Source organism: Hylobates moloch, unplaced genomic scaffold (genome assembly GCF_009828535.3).
Source record: "Hylobates moloch isolate HMO894 unplaced genomic scaffold, HMol_V3 SCAFFOLD_8, whole genome shotgun sequence".
Taxonomy (NCBI): domain Eukaryota; kingdom Metazoa; phylum Chordata; class Mammalia; order Primates; family Hylobatidae; genus Hylobates; species Hylobates moloch.
In genome coordinates, this window is record NW_026652283.1 from 124,972,880 (window position 1) to 124,986,906 (window position 14,027).

A 14,027-nucleotide genomic window follows, 5' to 3' on the forward strand; every position below is an offset into this window, starting at 1 on the left:
AATAATAAGAGCTATCTATGACAAACCCACAGTCAATATCATACTGAATGGGAAAAACTGCAAGCATTACCTTTGCAAACTGGCACAAGACAGGGATGCCCTCTCTCACCACTCCTATTCCACATAGTGTTGCAAGTTCTGGCCAGGGCAATCAGGCAGGAGAAGGAAATAAAGGGTATTCAATTAGGAAAAGAGGAAGTCAAATTGTCCCTGTTTGCAGATGACATGATTGTATATCTAGAAAACCCCATCATCCCAGCCCAAAATCTCCTCAAGCTGATAAGCAACTTCAGCAAAGTCCCAGGATACAAAATCAATGTTCAAAAATCACAAGCATTCTCATACACCAATAATAGAGAAACAGAGAGCCAAATCATGAGTGAACTCCCATTCACAATTGCTTCAAAGAATAAAATATCTAGGAATCCAACTTACAAGGGATGTGAAGGACCTCTTCAAGGAGAACTACAAACCACTGCTCAATGAAATAAAAGAGGATACAAACAAATGGAAGAACATTCCATGCTCATGGGTAGGAAGAATCAATATCGTGAAAATGGCCATACTGCCCAAGGTAATTTATAGATTTAATGCCATCCCCATCAAGCTACCAATGACTTTCTTCACAGACTTGGAAAAAACTACTTTAAAGTTCATATGGCACCAAAAAAGAGCCCACATTGCCAAGTCAATCCTAAGCCAAAAGAACAAAGCTGGAGGCATCATGCTACCTGACTTCAAACTATACTACAAGGCTACAGTAACCAAAACAGCATGGTACTGGTACCAAAACAGAGACATAGACCAATGGAAAAGATCAGAGCCCTCAGAAATAATGCCACATATCTACAACTATCTGATCTTTGACAAACCTGACAAAAACAGGAAATGGGGAAAGGATTCCCTATTTAATAAATGGTGCTGGGAAAACTGGCTAGCCATATGTAGAAAGCTGAAACTGGATGCCTTCTTTACACCTTATACAAAAATTAATTCAAGATGGATTAAAGACTTACATGTTAGACCTAAAACCATAAAAACCCTAGAAGAAAACCTAGGCAATACCATTCAGGACATAGGTGTGGGCAAGGACTTCATGTCTAAAATACCAAAAGCAATGGCAACAAAAGCCAAAATTGACAAATGGGATCTAATTAAACTAAAGAGCTTCTGCACAGCAAAAGAAACTACCATCAGAGTGAACAGGCAACCTACAGAATGGGAGAAAATTTTTGCAATCTACTCATCTGATAAAGGGCTAATATCCAGAATCTACAATGAACTCGAACAAATTTACAAGAAGAAAACAAACAACCCCATCAAAAAGTGGGCAAAGGATATGAACAGACACTTCTCAAAAGAAGACATTTATGCAGTTAACAGACACAAGAAAAAATGCTCATCATCACTGGCCATCAGAGAAATGCAAATCAAAACCACAATGAGATACCATCTCACACACCAGTTAGAATGGCCATCATTAAAAAGTCAGGAAACAACAGGTGCTGGAGAGGATGTGGAGAAATAGGAACACTTTTACACTGTTGGTGGGACTGTAAACTAGTTCAACCATTGTGGAAGTCAGTGTGGCGATTCCTCAGGGATCTAGAACTGGAAATACCATTTGACCCAGCCATCCCATTACTGGGTATATACCCAAAGGATTATAAATCATACTGCTATAAAGACACATGGACTCGTATGTTTATTGCGGCACTATTCACAATAGCAAAGACTTGGAACCAACCCAAATGTCCAACAACGATAGACTGGATTAAGAAAATGTGGCACATATACACCATGGAATACTATGCAGCCATAAAAAAAGATGAGTTCATGTCCTTTGTAGGGACATGGATGAAGCTGGAAACCATCATTCTGACCAAACTATCGCAAGGACAAAAAAACCAAACACCGCACGTTCTCACTCATAGGTGGGAAATGAACAATGAGAACACATGGACACAGGAAGGGGAACATCACACACTGGGGCCTGTTGTGGGGAGTGGGGAGGGATAGCATTAAGAGATATGTCTAATGTTAAATGACGAGTTAATGGGTGCAGCACACCAACATGGCACATATATAATATGTAACAAACCTGCACATTGTGCACATGTACCCTAAAACTTAAAGTATAATAGTAATATATATACATATATACTCAAATGGGAATATTACATTACAACTTCAGAGTGTGTGATAAGAGAAAGAACCAATGATTTAGTGGAGTGGAGGCAAAAAAACTGCTGCATGTATAAGATTTTTTGTTTTATAAAAAGTTCTGGTCTGGGCGTGGTGGCTCATGCCTGTAATCCCAGCACTTTGGGAGGCCGAGGCAGGTGGATCACCTGAGGTCAGGAGTTCAAGACCAGCCTGGTCAACATGGTGAAACCCCATCTCTACTATAAATACAAATAATAATACTAATAATAACTGAATGTGACAGCTCATGCCTGTAGTCCTAGCTACTTGGGAGGCTGAGGCAGGAGAATCACTTGAACCCAGGAAGTAGAGGTTGCAGTGAGCCAAAATCATGACACTGCACTCCAGCCTGGGAGAGGGAGCGAGATTCCATCTCAAGAAAAAAAAAAAGTTCTGACGCAAATAGGGCAAAATGTTAACATTGGTGGTAGTAGGAAAATAAAGGTCTACTATCTGCTATACTTTTCTCTATATTTAATGATTTATCTTGATTTTTTTTTTTTTTTTTTTTTTTTTTTAGGAAAGATTTTGGTTTGTTTCCCCGGCTGGAGTGCAGTGGTGCAATCTCGGCTCACTGCAAGCTTCGCCTTCCGGGTTCACGCCATTCTCCTGCCTCAGCCTCTCCGAGTGGCTTGGACTACAGGCGCCCGCCTCCAAGCCCGGCTAATTTTTTTGTATTTTTAGTAGAGACGGGGTCTCACCGTGGTCTCGATCTCCTGACCTCGTGATCCGCCCCCCTCGGCCTCCCAAAGTGCTGGGATTACAAGCGTGAGCCACCGCTCCCGGCCTTATCTTGATTATTTGAAAAATACACCACACATTCCATACCTTACACAGGGTGACAAAAGTGTTTTCTTTAAATATGTAATATATGCAAAACAAAGCAGTTGGGACTCGTGGGTAGTTTTTTTGTTTGTCGTCCACTCTGAGTTTACCTCCCTTGCAATCGGTGTGCAATAGGCTGGAAATAAAAAACTGTGAATCAGACCCATGCAGGGCCTGCTAATTTTTGTTGGTGTTTCAACTAAACCCTTTTTGCTTCAATGGCCGTAAATAAGACTGCATAGATCCTTCTGCCTCTGAATGTGAGTCCTCAGGCATAGAGATTTTTAAGTCACTCTGAAAAATACCTGGAAGTCTAATAGAAGTATAGTGAAATTTTATCAAGAAGGGTGTTTATATTACCCATTTTTGCCTTTGTGTTGGTATTTTAAATGGTGAAGTTTTAAAATATAATTTTTAGAAACAAGTACAACACAACGGCAGACCATTCACACACAGGTAGAAAAGGTCTTTCTAGAATAAGCTTTTTTTCTCCTGGTGTGGCTGCTGCCACCTAGCGGGGCATTTCATGAACAACACTGACTGCACGAAAGCTGCCTTAGATCTGCTTCAAACACATCTGTCAATGCCAAACTTATATTTGGTTTGTGTGCCGTAGAAAGCTTAAATTATAAAGAGATCTGGAAGTCTCAAAAGGAATCCTTTTATCTTATAATGGATAGCTCAGCATCTAGCTCACCTGTCTCTCTGCGTCCATGACAGACTGAGGTCCTGTGTGCTTTATCCTAATTTGCACTCCTGAATTAACTTCGGTGAGCCTCATTTTCCTTATCCTTCATTGTCAGACGATACCGAGGCACATTTTGGTGGGGGTTTTGTGAAAGCAAAATGAGCTTGCTTACGTTACAGCTTTGGGGTCAGGACACGCTCGATGCACGGGAAGTAGCGCTACTGTGTTCTCTCTTGCAGCCTCCATTTCATTGTTTTCGACACGGAGACGGCTCATGACATCCTCAAGGTCTGGGACGGGCCCGTGGGCAGTAACATCCTGCTGAAGGAGTGGAGCGGCTCTGCCCTTCCCGAGGACATCCACAGCACCTTCAACTCACTCACCCTGCAGTTCGACAGCGACTTCTTCATCAGCAAGTCTGGCTTCTCCATCCAGTTCTCCAGTAGGTGGCACAGCGTGCTTCTTCTTTACCTTGATATCAAAGTCTTGCCATGAACACAGAACTCCCTGCATTTGTATTCGCCAGCGTCTGCTTACACAGATGCAATTTATTGAGGCTAATTTGAAGTTAGGAAAATGCATGTCGCAGAGAAGAGTTCTCTTCCCCCATTGCTGGGTTCATAGCTGAGGCCCCGATAACAGAAGCCAGGTTAAGAAGAGAAATGCATAACCAAACAAATTTGATGTGCGTTTTGCATGGCACTGGAACCTTCAGAAAGGAGGACCCAAAGAAAGAGAAAATTGTGTGTTTTAATGGATAGTCGTGCAGAAGTACTGTTAGAGGATGAAAACACAGAATTTAGTGGTGATAAACGGGGAGGAACTTAACAAGGCTTCTTTGCTCAGCTTCTTCCCTGCGTGTCTGTGTCCTCATTCCCTTCCTCTGCATCCTAGGAGTGTGCTTCTGGAATGAAGGTTTCATGACCTGCCTCCAAGGAAGGCCAGAGAATTATTCTGTGGCCTGCTTCAGGGCAGAAGGGGCAAGCGGAGGCTGGAGTGGCTTTGCTGCTTCTGCAGTTTCCTCAAAACTGCATATTTTGGAGTAGTGTGTTCTGAACACTGTCAGAATCAAAGGAAAAATTTGTTTTAGGGAATTCTTTTTATTATAAGATGAGGACCAGCAGTGGACCTACTTAGTTGTATGAAAAAAAAAAATGTATGACTTTAAAGGTTTCCATTAGTCAGTAAATTTCTAGATTTGGATGCAAGACAGATGTGGGTCTCCACATAAACGTAGAGCCTATCTTCAGGGTTCCCCTAACCCGGCCCCGATTCCAGTTTCCCTACATGCCCCAGTCTGACTCTTTCTTTATATAATGAAGTCTCTGTGCAAACAGCGTGCTAATCAAACACGCTTTCATTCTCTACTTGCAACTTCCCAGTTCAGGATGGTCCTTGAATTTTTTTCCATCTTAGGGATATAAAGTTTCAAGAAGCTAATATGACAGAGGAACCTCTGCTGAATTACTAGTGTGAAACCACATCTGCACACGTGAACTATTATCTCCTAACGATAGTTCCCATCTTTGCTGTCTAGCTCATTTTTGATCAACGGTCTCCGAAGAAGGAAAGAGTGGAGATATTTTGTGGCAGTTCAGCCTTTTAGTGCCCTTGGGATGGCACCATGGAGACATGCCATATAATTGGGCAGCACACAAGGTCAGCCATCATCATAAAACAAGTGGAATTTGCACACAAACACATTCAGACTCAATTTGTCTCTTGGCAGGTCACTGGCAAGTCATATTTAGGATTTACATAAGAAAATTGAGTTAGGTCAGTTTAATGCTTTAAAAGGTTGCTAATAAAATTGAGGTTATAGTCTGCACAATTTGTTACCGCTGCTTTCACTGTGTTCTGAAGCAGTAATTTGCAAACATGTGCCTGTGGAATAGTACTTGTATATGGTAAAATTTTCACTGCTCCGGCCAGGCGCGGTGGCTCACGCTTGTAATCCCAGCACTTTGGGTGGCCGAGGCGGGTGGATCACGAGGTCAGGAGATCGAGGCCACAGTGAAACCCCGTCTCTACTAAAAACACAAAAAATTAGCCGGGCGTGGTGGCGGGCGCCTGTAGTCCCAGCTACTCGGAGAGGCTGAGGCAGGAGAATGGCGAGAACCTGGGAGGCGAAGCTTGCAGTGAGCCAAGACTGCGCCACTGTACTCCAGCCTGGGTGACAGAGCAAGACTCCGTCTCAAAAAAAAAAAAAAAAATTTCACTGGTCCTTCACAAAAATATGAAAGTAAAAGTGTTCTACCTATCTGCTTTGGGGAAAAAATAAGTCCTTTACTCCAAAATCATATCACTCTTGCTTTTTGTTGTGATATAAAATTTTCTTAATCTTTTGAAATGGTGGCAAGAGCAGCTGGTAGAATTGTGAATCATCGACCTTATTTGGCAAAACAAAAAAGTTGAGAAAGTTATGAGATTATGTTCATTTTCCTCTTCTTTCCATTCTGTATTCTCCAGGCATTTTTTTCAACAAGTCTTATTTTTTTAGAGTAGTTTTGGGCTAGCAGTAAGATCGAGTAGATGGCAGAGAGTTCCCATGTGCTCTCTATCCACAGCACACAGCCTCCTCCCTGTCAACATCCCCACAGAGTGGTCCATTTGTTGCAATCAATGAACCTGCACTGAACAACTGTTATCAGCCGATACCCACAGTTTTCTCCGGGTTCACTTTTGGTGTTATGCATTCCATAGGTATGTTATTCCATTCTCATATTGCTGTAAAAAACTATCTGAGACTGGGTAATTTATCAAGAAAAGAGGTTTACTTGAGTCACAGCTCAGCACGCTGTACAGAAGGCATGGCTGGGAAGGCCTCAGGAAACTTACAGTCATGGCGGAAGGGGAAGGGGAAGCAGACACATCTTCCATGGCCTGGAAAGGGGGAAGAGAGAGTGAAGCGGGAGGTGCTACATGCTTTTAAACAACCAGATCTCCTGAGAACTCTATCATGAGACAGCACTGGGGGATGGTGCTAAACCATTAGAAACTACCCCCATGATCCAATCACCCCCTCCAGGCCCCACCTCCATCACTGGGGATTATAATTCAACATGAGTGGGGACCCAGATCCAAACCATATCAATGAGTTTGGAAAAATGCATCTGTAGTAATAACATCACATAGAGACCTTTCCCTGCCCTAACAATCCCCTGTGTTCTGCCTGCTCATCTCTCCCTTCCTCCTAATTCCTGGCCATCACTCTTTGCACTGTCTCCATAGTTTTGTCTTTTCCAGAAAGTCATAGAGTTAGAATCATGCAGTGTGTGGCCTTTCGTGTTGTCTTCTTTCACTTAGTAAGACACTTTCAAGCTCCAGGTCTTTTCATGGCTCTATGGATCGTTTCTTTTTAGCACCGAATAATATTCTATTGACTGGTTATACCACAGTTTATTTACCCATTTTTTACCTTGAGATGGAGTCTTGCTTTGTCGCCCAGGCTGGAGTGCAGTGACACTGTCTTGGCTCACTGGAGCCTCTGCCTCCTGGGTTCCAGGAATTCTCCTGCCTCAGCCTCCCAAGTAGCTGGGATTACAAGCATGTACCATCACACCTGGCTATTTTTTGTATTTTTAGCACAGACAGGGTTTCGTTATCCTGGCCAGACTGGTGTCAAACTCCTTATCTCAGGTGATCCACCTGCCTCGGCCTCCCAAAGTGCTGGGATTACAGGCGTGAGCCACCTCGCCAGCCTGTTTACCCATTTTCTTATTGAAGGACATCTAGGTTGCTTCAAAATTTTGGCAATTATGCCTAAAGTTGCCTCTAAACATCTGTGTGCAGGTTTTTGTGTGGACATAAGTTTTCAGTTCACCTGACTAGATATCTGAGAAGAGGTTTCCTGGATTGTGTGGAAAAAATGCACTTCATTTTATTCCTGGCCTTTTAAAATCTTCCTGTTTTAACAATGACTGTTGAAACCTGGCCGTCACCTCTTTTTTTCTATATATTCATGATTCTCTCTTCAGAGAACATCTTTCTAACTTGAGTAGAAAAAAAAAAAGAAGACCTGTTATTATAATTATTTGAGGATCATGGACATGCTTCTTCTCGTATAATTAATATATTAATGTTTAGGAAGAAATAAGCATGAAGACACCATAAAAGTTTCTACAGAAATGACACTCGCTTACTATTCTTTTACTCAGGTTTCCATGTGTACTAATTTGAGTCATATGAAATTGTCATTTTTATACGTAAAAAATGATTGAATGTTGGCATTTCACATGGTTTAACATAACACTTGGATAGGATCCGTCCCTCCAACTCTATCACTAATTAATAAATCCAAATTCTGGTATAAATTTTGAGAAATACTCATTTAGGGGCTAGAATATAACTGATTCTGAGGCATTTAAATGAAGGATTTTCTGCAAGATTGTCTTTAGAAGTTTATTGAAAGGAAAAACAAGATATAAAAACTTAGAGTGGTACAACATTTAAAAAGCATAGTCTAGACTGTAACTCTGGAAAGGTGAGTTTCTATCTTGACCTCTAATGCTTTGACACTGACCTTTTGTCTCTGTTATTTTTACTTTATTTATGAAACGAGGATAGAGTATCAATTTCTAAGGACATTTCTGTCTTCCATAATTCCACGCTGGATGTCATTTATTTTCCCTTTGGCCCCCAAATCTTCTATTTTCTCCTCCTTTAACTACTCTGTGGCTCTCGAAGCAAACCTGTATTGGGTTTTTCCAATAAGGAGCTCCAGCAAGGGCGAAGAGATGGGGTAGGAGGGCATGTCAGGGCACAGAGGCCTCGTACCCCTCTCTTCAGGTACCCCGGGGGCTGCTGCGCCCCATGATCAACACGGACTGGTTTGCTCAAGCTGCTGCATTCGCCATCTCTTTCCAGATTTCTGTACTAATTCCAAGTAACCTTCCTGGTACGGTTTGGTTCTGTGTACCCACCCAAATCTCACCTTGGACTATAATGCTCATAACCCATATGTGTCAAGGGTGGAACCAGGTGGAGGTGGTTGGATCATGAGGGCAGTTTCCCCCATGCTGTTCTCATGATAGTAAGTGAGTCTCATGGGATCTGTTGGTTTTGTAAGTGTCTGGCATTTCTCCTGCTCGCACTTCTCCTTTCTAACACCCTGTGAAGAAGGTGCTTTGCTTCCCCTTCACCTTCCACCATGATTGTAAGTTTCCTGAGGCCTCCCCAGCCGTGCTGAACTGTGAGTTAATTAAACCTCTTTCCTTTATAAATCACCCAGTCTCAGGTATGTTTTTATTAGCTGCATGAGAATAGACTAATACAATCCCTTCTTCCTAGAATTTCCAAACCCAACCTTAGGCAAGAAACTCTCAAATTATCCCAGTGGGAGTGTCATATGTGTCATGTGGGATTTTTAAAAATACAGTTCTGTAAAGGAACTTGGCAAGCATATGAAATAACTGTGAGTGTACAACAATCATGGCTGTAAAATAAAAGTCATTTTCTTAAGACAAATTATATCCAGCTCTAGCTCCCATGCATTCGAGCTGACAAGAAGTCAAATGCCAGTCTATTTTTAAAACCTGCTGCCAATTTTGGATGGCCAGGGAGTTGCAGGATGATTCAGTGTGGTGAGTACAGAGAGGGACCTGGTCCTACCTCTGCACTAGTTGCACTCGTCATTATATTCCCTCTTGCTCTCATTTGGGGGCCATTGGTCTGGGCGGCCACAGTAATTCATCTCATGTATTTCTCTCTAAGGATGTCAGGCTGGAAAATGAAGATGCTGGTCTGACCATCCCAAAGCCAGTCATTCAGCCACTTTCCACAAAATGTAGCTTGCCACTTCTGGGAACCAGTGAGAATCGGGCACCAGTCTCCATCTCCCTGAGAACCTGATAAACATTTGACTCCTACACCTGGAATAAATCACGTCCTGGTTTTCTAGTTTCAGAGAAGAAGGTTCCCATAACCCCTCAGTCATAATTAAGAAACTGATCCAGGAACCCTGCTTCACTGCAGGAAGAAACTGGGCTGTTATGTCCCCCTTCACTCCACCCACATTCCTCCCCTCACTTGGGAATCCAGCTATGAAAGTAAATCAAGCCGGTGTCTTTCCAAGCCAAAGGTGGGAAACTCCTCACAAAGTGCAAAAGAGCCTGTCCAACACACCCAAGAAGTCATCACTACTCTTTTGTAGGTGGGAGGAGGGGTGGGAGGATGGAAATCTCTGATTTATTTGTCTTTATGAACCTGGGACCAAAGAAAAACGAGGAACTTTACCTATAAATTAGGTTGTGTTGTGATTCATAAACCATGCTAATTTTATAATTTAAAACACTGGAATTAGTCATGATTTTAAAAATTTTTAAATAGAATTCAAAAGGAAATGTTTTCCTCATATGATTGATGTTTTAAGTGTGGCCATTGTTTCCAAGCAAAAATGACGTTTATTCAATTGTATTAAATTAGATTTCTTGGTAGGCTATTTTTATTTGATTCTATGTCAATAACACATAAAATAAACATTAGAGGTGTGATTAAATTATTGAAGAGAAAATAGTTATCTGAATATTCGTTTTCTTGAAGACATTTGAATTACCATATTTTTCCCAAGCACAGTTTGACAGTACATTTTAAAAAAGAATTTAACATCAGGGTTGTACTACCTCTCTGTCTTGTAATTCCATGTTAGATTGGAGCTTTTTAAACACTTATTTGAGTCTGTGTTCTTGAAACTCTTTCTTCAATTGTTTCTCATCTTATCACTCTCTCTTGTTCCTCCTTATTCCAAGGATCACTCTATCATTGGCTCTTTGGCTGATTCAAATCTTTTTTCCCTTGAAACTCTAAAGATCAGATGCCAGAAGGGCTTGTCCTTGGGTCTCCTTTCTTCTCTATCCATATATTTTTTTAAGAAGCAACAAACATTAAGATACCCACAAAAGTTTCTACAGAAATGACACTTGCTTACTTTTCTTTTACTCAGCTTTCCATGTGTACCAATTTGAACTATATAAAATTGTCATTTTTGTAGGTAAGAAATGATGGAATGTTGGCAATTCCATGTGGTTTAATGTAACCATTGGATATAATTCATCCCCCTAATCCCATTACTAAATGTCCAATTCTGGTGCTCCTTAGGAAACACAAGCCAGCCTCCTAGCCTTCTCCCCTGAGTGTCCACCTGCCTTCTTGACATCTCTGCTTTGCTGCAGAGATGCAGAGAGGCAACTCAACACTTGAAACTCAACCGTGGTCCTTGTTCGTGCCTTTCCCAATCCTGGGCCCCTTGACATCTTCCCTGTTTTGATAAAGTCAACTCCATCCTGCCAGTGGCTCAGGCTGTCAGGATGAAACTTTTGGAGCCATTTTTAGATCTCTCTAGATCTCACACCACACAGAGAATCCAACAATACATTCAATGGGGTCCCTACTCAAAATAGATCCAAAATCCAGTTGTCGCAGCCTGTGCCCTGCTGCCTTGGTCTAGGCTGCTGGGGGTCTGAGCCACCCTGCCTTGCTCACCAGCTTCCTTCTTCCTGCACCTACGTACTTTCTGGCCCACCTGAGCACAGGCACCCAGGTGAACCTTTTCGGCCGCAACTAGGGCAACTCCTCACTTCTGCTCAGAGCTCTCACCTATCTTCTCATCTCACACAGAGCGATTTCTCATTCCCCCCACTGCCAAAAATAAAGGCCACAAAACCCTCTTCGAAAACGTCTCCTAAGCAATTTTCAACATTATCCTCAATCACCATCCTCCACTCTGGCAAAGCCTATAGTAAACCTCTACTCAGATGCTAGCCTCTCTCAGCTTGGGTGTGTGTTCCTCTTACACACTGGACTGGCCTTCCCTGCCTTGTTGCACAAGAAACTCCAGTGTGCGCATCTCACATTTGAAGGTTTCTTTAGCAAAGACTATCATGTTGTCACTTCCAGTTCCCAAACACAATGTTTATACTTCTATAATAGTGCTTAGCCCATTGTGGGTTACCATTTTATTAATACAGTAGATTAAGTTACTTGAGGGCAGATGGTCTTTGTTTTCCTAGAACATGATATATAATCAGTGTCCAACAAGCGTTTGCTAATTAGATTGCTTGAAAATTTTCCACGTGCATAAATGTTGAAAATATGAGTATGACTTTGATTGCATAATACCTCTTCATCTACTGTAAACAATGTGCATTGTAACTGAGTTTAGCTTAATTCAAAATTTTTCGTAGTAAAGCCTTCAATGATAAATATGTAACTGCTGTTTTAATAATGATATGGTTTGCCTGTGTCCCTGCCCAAATCTCATCTTGAAGTATAGCTCCCACAATTCCCATGTGTCATGGGAGGGACCCAGTGGGAGGTAATCAAATCATGGGAGCAGGTCTTTCATGTGCTGTTCTCATGATAGTGAATAAGTCTCATGAGATATGATGGTTTTATAAATGGGAGTTTCCCTGCACAAGCTCTCTCTTCTCTGCCACCATGTAAGATGTGACTTGCCCCTTCTTGCCTTCTGCCATAATTGTGAGGCCTCCCTAGCCATATGGAACTGTGAGTCAATTAAAACGCTTTTCTTTATAAATTACCCAGTCTCAGGTATGTCTTTAACAGCAGCATGAAAACAGACTAATACAAACAGCAAAAAATTCCTTCCCCTCTGGATTATTTTATATCCAGTGTTGATAAATAGTTTGAAGTAAATGTTTTTTGTATGTTTATTATCAGAAGTACTCGATACTGTAGACTTCCTTTGATGAGTAAAGAACACATTATACCTATATAATAAAAGGGCTGCATCTGTGTTGACCTGTTAAGTGTTATAATTCTTGATAAAGTTCTTTTACTCTTGATCACTTAAAATTTTGATACCTGTTGGAAATCAGCAGAATAGTTTTATAAAGTTCAATAGTCATTTTTTAAGTAATCATAGTTTTTAATCTATCACCTGGTAAATTTTCTTCATTAAAACTGATCTTTTTTTTTTCACTGCTTTAAAATAATCTTGGGGTGGGAACAACTGTCTAGTAAGAGGATGGAAAGGCCAGGCGTGATGGCTTGCACCTGTAATCCCAGGACTTTGGGAGGCCAAGGCAGACAGATCACAAGGTCAGGAGTTCGAGGCCAGCCTGGCCAATATGGTGATACCGCATCTCTACTAAAACAATAAAAATAAAAAAAATTAGCAAGGCGTGGTGGCATGTGCCTGTAATCCCAGGTGCTCGGGAGGCTGAGGTAGGAGAATCACTTGAACCTGGGAAGCAGAGGTTGCAGTGAATTGAGACAGCACCACTGCACTTCAACCTGGGCAACAGAGCGAGACACCATCTCAAAAAACAAAACAAAACAAAAAACAGAGGTTAGAGAAAGTCCTTGCTCATCTTCCATGCTTCATGTCTATGTGCATGTTGACGGTCATCGATGGAGTAGGGTTGTGTCCTAAACTTTGCTTTATGTGTGTTTACCTTCACTTTACTAGAAGACTAAATTTTCTCCACTAGAAAAATGAGCTTTGGAGGCTCATGAGATATCCAAACCCCATTAAAGTTCCACTGTCCTGCCAGCTCTGCACAGCAAGTAAAACAGAAGGACATGAACTGACTACTGCAATTATATTAATTGTAATCAGCCTAACACTTTTCATTAAAGCTTAATTACCATTTAATCATGCATAAAACTCACGAAAATGGAGTTCAGCACACAAAGCTGACCTTTACTCCGGGGGTTAAACAAACACTCATCGTGGCACTGTCAGCTCCCCCAGTCCCAGGGAAAAATGGCTCTGCAACCATGTTTAATTCTCAGGTTTTGTGAGATTGATTTCTCCGTAAATAATGGTAGTCACGTAACAGCTACACGACACCTCTCCCTAATTTACTTTATTGAAAGATAATTTAATAAGTGCATTTTCATTTTAAAACATCATTTGTTGTTTATTATAGGAGAGCCCTTTGGTGCTGCCCATGGCAGAACAGGCTGGGACTGTTTTACGAGCTGTAAACCTGTGTGGCTGATGGTCCGAGTTGCTATGCCTATACAAGGGCAGCACAAGACAAGTGTAGCTGGAGTCATCGTTCCCCTCTGCTCTCTTCATCTTCCTCATGGGACTGGCAGAGAACTGGCCACACATTTTTATGGTTGACCACTTAGGATCATAGCTTCTGAACAGCGTAGGCCCAAAGACAGCTGCATTCAGCTTTCTGTCCCGTGGACACCTGGTCCATGACACAGATACGAAGAACGCGTGTTGAACTGGTTGAAGCTAAGATGCTGGTTTAGCTGAAGTTCTAAGTCTTGTGTACCGGGGGATGACAGGATTTTAGCTGTGATTCATTTTCTCTAATATTAGCAAGATTGATTA

At 41.7% G+C, this 14,027-nt stretch overlaps 1 protein-coding gene across 1 annotated transcript in view; it reads left to right on the forward strand.

The window, feature by feature from the left end:
* Nucleotides 1-14,027, forward strand: part of CSMD1 (CUB and Sushi multiple domains 1) — a 2,040,038-nt gene that overhangs the window by 1,691,576 nt on the left and 334,435 nt on the right. Inside the window, exon 26 of the mRNA XM_032158987.2 lies at nucleotides 3,958-4,160. Coding sequence (XP_032014878.1) covers nucleotides 3,958-4,160 — 203 coding nt within the window. The remainder of the gene's footprint in view (nucleotides 1-3,957; nucleotides 4,161-14,027) is intronic.